The sequence below is a fragment of the Tachysurus fulvidraco genome, chromosome 24, assembly GCF_022655615.1.
Source record: "Tachysurus fulvidraco isolate hzauxx_2018 chromosome 24, HZAU_PFXX_2.0, whole genome shotgun sequence".
NCBI classification, from domain to species: domain Eukaryota; kingdom Metazoa; phylum Chordata; class Actinopteri; order Siluriformes; family Bagridae; genus Tachysurus; species Tachysurus fulvidraco.
In genome coordinates this window covers 15,743,234-15,750,679 of record NC_062541.1, presented here as the reverse complement: position 1 = coordinate 15,750,679, position 7,446 = coordinate 15,743,234, and the positions used below count along the sequence as shown (strand labels likewise).

The 7,446-nt window shown below is 38.7% G+C and overlaps 1 protein-coding gene across 4 annotated transcripts; it reads right to left on the bottom strand.

The window, feature by feature from the left end:
* Nucleotides 1-219: 219 nt before the first annotated feature.
* galr2b (galanin receptor 2b) lies at nucleotides 220-5,792 on the bottom strand. Of its 4 annotated transcripts, none has more exons than XM_027173842.2 (4): nucleotides 5,533-5,792; nucleotides 3,576-3,629; nucleotides 2,438-2,834; nucleotides 220-2,033 (listed from the first exon to the last, which is right to left on the bottom strand). In XM_027173842.2, exons 3-4 carry the CDS (start codon nucleotides 2,809-2,811, stop codon nucleotides 1,271-1,273), a joined length of 1,137 nt encoding a protein of 378 aa, XP_027029643.1. In that variant the 5' UTR covers nucleotides 2,812-2,834; nucleotides 3,576-3,629; nucleotides 5,533-5,792; the 3' UTR covers nucleotides 220-1,270. The 4 variants fall into 4 exon arrangements, with proteins under 4 accessions (XP_027029643.1, XP_047663598.1, XP_027029641.1 ...); XM_047807642.1 differs by having other exon boundaries at nucleotides 2,438-2,818; XM_027173840.2 differs by lacking the exon at nucleotides 3,576-3,629 and having other exon boundaries at nucleotides 2,438-2,818.
* Nucleotides 5,793-7,446: the final 1,654 nt, after the last annotated feature.

Genomic DNA, 7,446 nt, shown 5'->3' with positions numbered 1-7,446 from the left:
AAGTATTACACAATAATAAATAATTCCCATTAACTAGACTGATACTCTGCCAATAATAAGCTCATTGTTGATTTACTAAGCATATGTCAGCATGAGTAGTGTTTCTTATTCCATTCAAATCTTTACTGCTGTATAACAAACCAACAACAGAAACTGTCATGTTGCTCTTAATGTATGTGGCTAAACTCACAGAGGAAGCAATTGTTAATATAATCAACATTTTATTGAAATCAACCAACATTAATACTGTATATTAAATCTCAATTCTCTACACTGTACTCTTTAATACCAAAGAAAAGCAAGCCAAGGAAGTAAGGCGTTCATGACAATCATCTCAGAAGGTTGAAAACAACCAGTATAAAAGTGCAAAATGGTACGAGCGCATTTATTTCCACCTGTAAGATGCCTTAGTAAACACTGGAGAAGTGAAATATAGGATGGGAATTGCACTTGTCAATTATCGATGTCGTTCTGTAAGAAGATCACAAGCAAGCAGAGATAAGACAGAAGATAGGCAGACAATCACTAGTGTCAAAATGCAGTAAGCTTGAGAGGAATCGATATTATTTCATATGATTACAGAGTTCTTAAAAATTTACCTTTGTGCATTACATAGTAATCGGTTGCAATTTTATCACAGGATCATTCCATCATTACGGACGCATTATACTTTACATGTACATGTTCAAAAAGCCATTAAAAATAGATATTTCCATCTATGAGACATTTGAATACTTAGCAGGAAAAAAATGCTAAAATAAATTATTTATTGTAGCGAAAAATATAGTGCGTTTTTTTTATTTTTTTATTTTATTTTATTACTACTGAAGCAGTTTAGGTGTCAGTGTTAAATGGGGTACAGTATGTCCAGTGGCAGTGGTACATTAGATTCACAACTCAGTAAGGCTTGTACTGTATAGCACCAGCAGTCAGTGCTATCATTATCGAAAGAGCTTACATCATAATGAACGAATTTTGCAATTAATAGTAAATCTTGATGACAAGAAACCCACAACACTTGGTGTCACTAAATTAAATTAAAAGCACAAAGTAACATAGTTAATTGGAGATTTTTCTATTATGCCATATCTTTTTTTTTTTCAAGAATCGAATAAAAACAGTTCTTAGCTAGTGCCTTGCAGCTATTCCAAATTATTTTGCAGTGAGTAAAAAACAAAACAAAACAAAAACAAAATACAGTATGTAGCACAGAAATTATTGTTATAATTGTTATTTCTTTGCCCTTTTGACCATTGCTACCATCCACTGTTCATGGTTGCTTCTGGCAAGGTAATGTTATGTTCATGGTAGCATCCTGTGACTCTGTGAGGGGGCGATCAGCCATCTCACGCTCATTCTGTCTGCCGTTCTCCTCGTTCATGTGTGATACCTCGGTGGAGGCAGCTTCAAAACCAGGCACAGTGTTAGCCAGTTGGACCACATGCACCTTATTGCGGCCCTTCTTGCTGAGAATGCAGCTGAATACCTTCTTAAAGCCCTTGCGGAAATGCTTGGACACCAGCGCATAGACAATGGGATTAAGGCAGGAGTTGGCATAGGCCATGCAGTGTGAGAGCAGCCTGAAAGCGTACGTGGTCTGATTGAAGGGGAAATCTCCGTACAAATAGCACAGGATGACCACGTGGTAGGGCAGCCAGCAAATGCAAAACAGCACTGTGACAATTATGATCATCTTGGTGACTTTGCGCTTGGCTCGCTTCGATTCGGACATGCCATCCAGCGGGTCGACGGCTGTCCAGAGATACTTGATGGTGCGTGTGTAAGACAGGCTGACGATGAGTACAGGGATGACATAGCCAAACACGAAGGTGCAGGTATCCAGCACTTTGCGGTTGTGTTCCTCCCAACCGGGAACACACACGTTGCTGTTTTCAAAATCAATCAGGTCATAATAGCTTAAGTAAGGGCCGGCAAAAACAAGAGACAGACCCCAAATGATCACCATGGCAACAACCGCATTACAGGGTGTTCGTAATTCTCTGGAGCGCAGTGGGTAACGAATGGCCAAATATCTGCAAAACAAGATGCAGACATTGTTTCATTAATTAGTCTACTTTAATGACTTTCCTTTGACATGGTTTAGAATGCATATCAACTCTATATGGTACACAAATACAGGATTTTCCTTCAAACCTCTGTGACTGCTTTCAGCAAATCCAAGTTCCACCAAGTTTAAATTGGAATCATATGAGATTATAGTGGCAACCGCCTATAATGATATGTGTGGTGTGTTATAAACTGTATTTACTGAGAAAATAACTGCCACTCGGGATTCTGGCCGTCGACTGTGATTAGCACTGTTTTCCTCACTAAATAGACAACCGTAAGAATAATTGCCCTTCCTCCACAAAGGGCAAGAAGCAGTGTAGCTACAGTATGAGCTGAGAAAAGAAGTGAGCATGCATAGAGTACACACCTATCCACAGAGACAGCAGCAAGGGTGAAGCTGCTAGCGTACATGGTGAGGTTGATGAAGAAGTGCACCACTTTGCACATGAAGGAGCCAAATACCCAGCCCTCCAGTGAGTAGATGGTGGCCTGGAAAGGCACGCAGAATATGATGAAGAAGAAGTCGGCCACGCTGAGATTGAGGATGAACAGGTTGGTGGTGTTGTAACTGAGCTGGCCACTGCGCAGGAGCACAGCAAGCACCAGGCTGTTGCCCACCGTGCCCAGCAAGAAGATGAGTGAGAACACTACGGATACAATCACGCTAGCCGCATTCAGCTGGTAGCTTTCCGAGGCGTTCCAGTGGCCCATGGCTTTGCTCAGATCCTCATGCTCGGACATCGTCTGCCTTGGATATGGAAAAACTGTAAATATCATAATTTATTTCATTACTTCATTCCAAAATCCATCATGCTATTTGCTAGTTTCATTATTGAACATATGAATGCATAGCAGCTTGTCTAAATCAACTCAAGTGTATGTTTAATCTTGTGTAGTGTTTCTTTGACTGCATTAATCAGGGAGTATATGTAAAGAAATAGAAAAATTGTGTCCACAAGCATAGTTTTCAAATGTAAGTACATTTTGTGCTGTAATATGTAAGTAAAGGAATTTGATGTTATAATGTAATGTTTGAGGAGATGGATTATGTTTGTTAAATAAATCTGTACTGAAAATTTCTTTTTTGGACATTAAAGGGATTGATGATTGCAGAAAATATCACATCCCTTGATCTTGGAAGATGGGGAGATGTGGGGAAATGGAGAAAGAGAGAAAATGAAGGAGAAACAGAATGAAACAGAAGCACGTTATAGCAACATCACGGCAAGCCTCCATACGTGAAGAGTTATTAATAATAATAATTATGGGGTTGTTGTATACTGTAAGATGATTAGGAGTAAAACATGAAACTACAAAGCATCAGACACTCGACAGTCTTTCAACTGATGACTAAGGGAATATATTATGACTTAGGCTCTGATAATAAACGATCACGTGCTACTAAAAATTATTACAATATGGAGAACGTCAAAAAGGTGGTTATGCGAATGATCGATGTCCAAAATTCGACGACAAGAAGAAGCCGGGAGAAAAAGCAATCATACCATAAGTGCCTTTCAACTCTTGAACATTTTCTTCATTTTCAGAATTCGATGAAGCTGCAAAAAAAAAAAATTAAAAAAATACAGTTCCTTCATCTTGTATCTGATGTAAGCAAGTTTTGGTTATGTATCAAAACAGAAGAGCTGCATTTCCGTATTCTCAGGTCGTTTCTCACCTATATGTGGTATCATGTAACGGCAGAACTTCTAAAGCATAAAAATATGAATGAATTCTTTATAGACATGGGGAGTGGTAGTGCTGCAGCTTAGCAGTCATTTGCTGCTGAAAAGAGGCTTAAAGCCTCTTAAAACAGACAGGACTGATCATTTTCCGTCGGTATTCAACAGTCACAAAACCTCATCTGAAATAACAAAGATTTGTGCTGGGGTGAGATTTTTAAAAGGGATGTGAGAGAAACACTTTTTTTATAATGAATGGTTTTAATTAAAAAGATATTGCGGTTCCTTGCACAAAATTCAAAGAGGCATAAAGAAGCAACTCGGGCTGATACGGTTCCTTTTTTTTTCTATTTATTAGTTTAAAAAAAGTGGGTTAAAATAATGACTAACCTGATGTGTTCTTCACGTGAATTACAGAAACGTTCGGAACAGCACAATGTTGTGCTTTGCTCCTGATGACAATTCACATATAGTAGTTTATGGTGGTTTCTTCTTCAGTGCTGTTCTCTACAGAGTGACTGCATATAAATACGCATAGATTCTGGTGCATTGAGGCGAGATAGTGGATAATCGAGGCAAGAATTTTGTACTGATGCTGATCATATTTGATTCATATCTTCTATGTGATACGTGCTGATTAGAATTTACCTCTTGAATATATTTGAAGTAATTTGCAATCTGAAAAATCCATCGGAATGAAAGAATATCTTGTCACAACTGTCCTAAGCATGTTTATGCAATTGCTGTGAAATCTGTGGATTTGAGGAGTGGATTAGATATGGGGGAAGGGAAAGAGTGAAGCCGAGGGAGAAAAAAAAGAAGGGAGAGAGTAGAAGAGGAGCAGCAAGTTAAAAAGGCAAAATAAACATGAAATCAATCCATGTTCTTCTTAGTCAAGTAATTGCTGTGGTTTGTATTCAACAAAGCAAAAACCAATCTGGATTCCCACCTACACAAAGCTCTAAAACCTTAGCCATAGCAATAAACGTACACTAACTAACGGAGATATAAATATGCATCACAAGATGTCAGGATCTTATGAATATTCGTTTAATCCCGCAACGGCGCGTTTAAAGGTTTTCCTCTAAACTACAGAGCGAAAGAAAGAGGGTTTCACTTGCTATATCATCGTATTATCATTAATTATCCTTCCATTAGTTTTTAGCCACGTGGCTTGTGATTAAAAGCTTTGACAGCTCGAAGAGATGGAGATGCCTCCGGAGTCAACGATGGAAAGAAAAGCCGGTGTATTATGTGTATATCTTTACTTCTGTTCTCACCTGATCCTCTCTCTACACTTTCTTCCTTCATCTCTGGCGGTGTCTGTTAAACAACTCGCCGCAAGCCGCTCCTACTTCTACGCCTGTGAACGTGTTAACACTTATGGCAAGTATTGTAATTCCTCCTCACAGCTTAGTGCTGGCTACAACAGAGCACAAACGTGAGCAGGATTCTCTAGGGAATAGGGAGAACTGATCCCTCTAATAAACCACAAATCCTGTTGACAGCAGAGCATCATCCATCAAATTTATCAGACCAAAAAAATCACGCTTCTGTATAAATAAGACAGTAATGTATTCCGTATTACTCGGTGCTTATTACAAAATAAGCAAAAAAGAAATATCATATGTCCAAATAATCAAATTTACTCCAACACGCACGCACATGTTACGAGTCGAAGAAGCCGTGACATGCTGCGATAAAACAAACCAGCATTGCAACACAAAATAAGAAACATTTTTTATTTATTTTTATTTTTTTTTCAGGATCTTTTACTTACTCAGATAAAGGATGCACCATAACTAATTCTTCACTGGTGAGGTTTGTTGTCAACTCCATATCCTGTAATCCACTCATAAAAGCTGAAATTTCAGAATTTGCTTAAAACTTAAACAGCATCTTTTTCTCTCCTTATTACTATTCTGTTACGGTACGTTTCTCTGTCAGTCTCTGCCTCGCTCTGTTTCTACCTCTCTCCCTCTCTTGCTTTCATATAGAAGCTCCTCCTCCACATTCTGCTCAGCGTTCACACATCACTGCAGAAGGAAGGCAGTGACAGAATAAAGGTGCAGTGCTTCCACCCACTTATACACACACACACACACACACACACAAACACACACACACACACACACACAGAGAGAAAGAGAGAGAAGAGTAAATAACAGAAAATTGAAATATAACTCCTGAAGAATATTGTCCACCAAACCTCTGCAATTGCCTTTAAGCCAGCAACTTGACTAACCCAGAGCTCTACCATAATGATATGTCTCTATTGCTTCGGAATGCTGCTTACAGGATGTCTGTATCTATTACACAACAGTTACAGGTATTATTTTATTAACGGTCAAGAGAATCTGTGTAGACATACATGCATTCCTTCATCAGGGTCTATCATTATCGAGCTTCTTGGTGTCTCTGGTGTAGGCACTGACACTGATGTTGGTACGTCTGTATCTGCTTTTGCAGCAGGTACAGTATGGACATTCTTTAATCAGAAATGAATGCATGAGAAAGACAGCCGTTGAGAGTCTGAAGGTCTCCTTTGAGTTCATTGCGCATTCCATTGCGTTTTATTCATCCAAGGTGTTCACTCTGTCCCATTCGACATGGGCTGAGCAGCTGAACCTTTGCCATTTTCCCTCATTTTCCTGCTGCAACAGCGAAGCAATGAGGCTTTTTGTAATATTTTCTATTATAGAAGGATCTCTGCTGTGACCATGTAGTGTCAGAGGAAGGATAAACAACAATCAACAGTATTCACATAGCTGAGGTTTAGTTATGGCTACAGGCATTATGTTGCAGTTGGGGAAAGGCTTTGTAAGCGCTGCACATCGATCATGTCCGTCTTACAGATCCAACAGGGTCCGGAGGATAAAACACCTCCCTATAAAACACAAGAGGTTAGCAAGGTTGAAAGAAAGTTCAAAGATTTAAATGTATAACATGAGATTATTAGATACTTTTAACTAACAAGACACCCATATCTAGGCTTTTGGTTAAATTCCAGACTAAATATATGAACCAGCATGAAAGTGTCAGGAACTGTGGTTGCCACGGCGAGGATAAAAACCAGAGCCAAGTGCAGGGATAACAAAGCAACACGATTTATTAACAAAATAACATGAAACATCGACAGAGAAATAAACCACAAAAAACAGGGCAAAAAAATAGAGGAAATCAAACACTAAACAATAACGACAACACAAACAAACGAAAGACGAGGACACCGTGAAAAGCAACAGACAACAAGGAGGAAATAAATAGGCAGTGTAATTAGGGTCAGGTGAGAAAAGACGGGAAACAGACACGTGAAAACAAAACAAACAAATACACGTGACAAAACACGTGGCCGGAACGCCAACCTGTCCTGGCAGCAATTTTGCAATCCCATCATGTTCAATCGTATCTCTCAATCATTTTAAGTTATTATTAAAAAGTTCCACTCTAATTGCTTTAAAATGAATCACGATTTATAAGGAGTTACATGGCGAAGTTTCACTGCTGCAGATGACTGTAAAAATGAGGCCTGCTTTAACCAGTGTTTAGATGAAGAAAATATTATATTCAGAATGTAAAATCTGTATATCCTGACACATAAAAAAGTCAAGCCAAGTCACCTTTATTGTCACTTGACTTGACTTGACTTTTTTATGTGTCAGGATATACAGATTTTACATTCTGAATATAATAT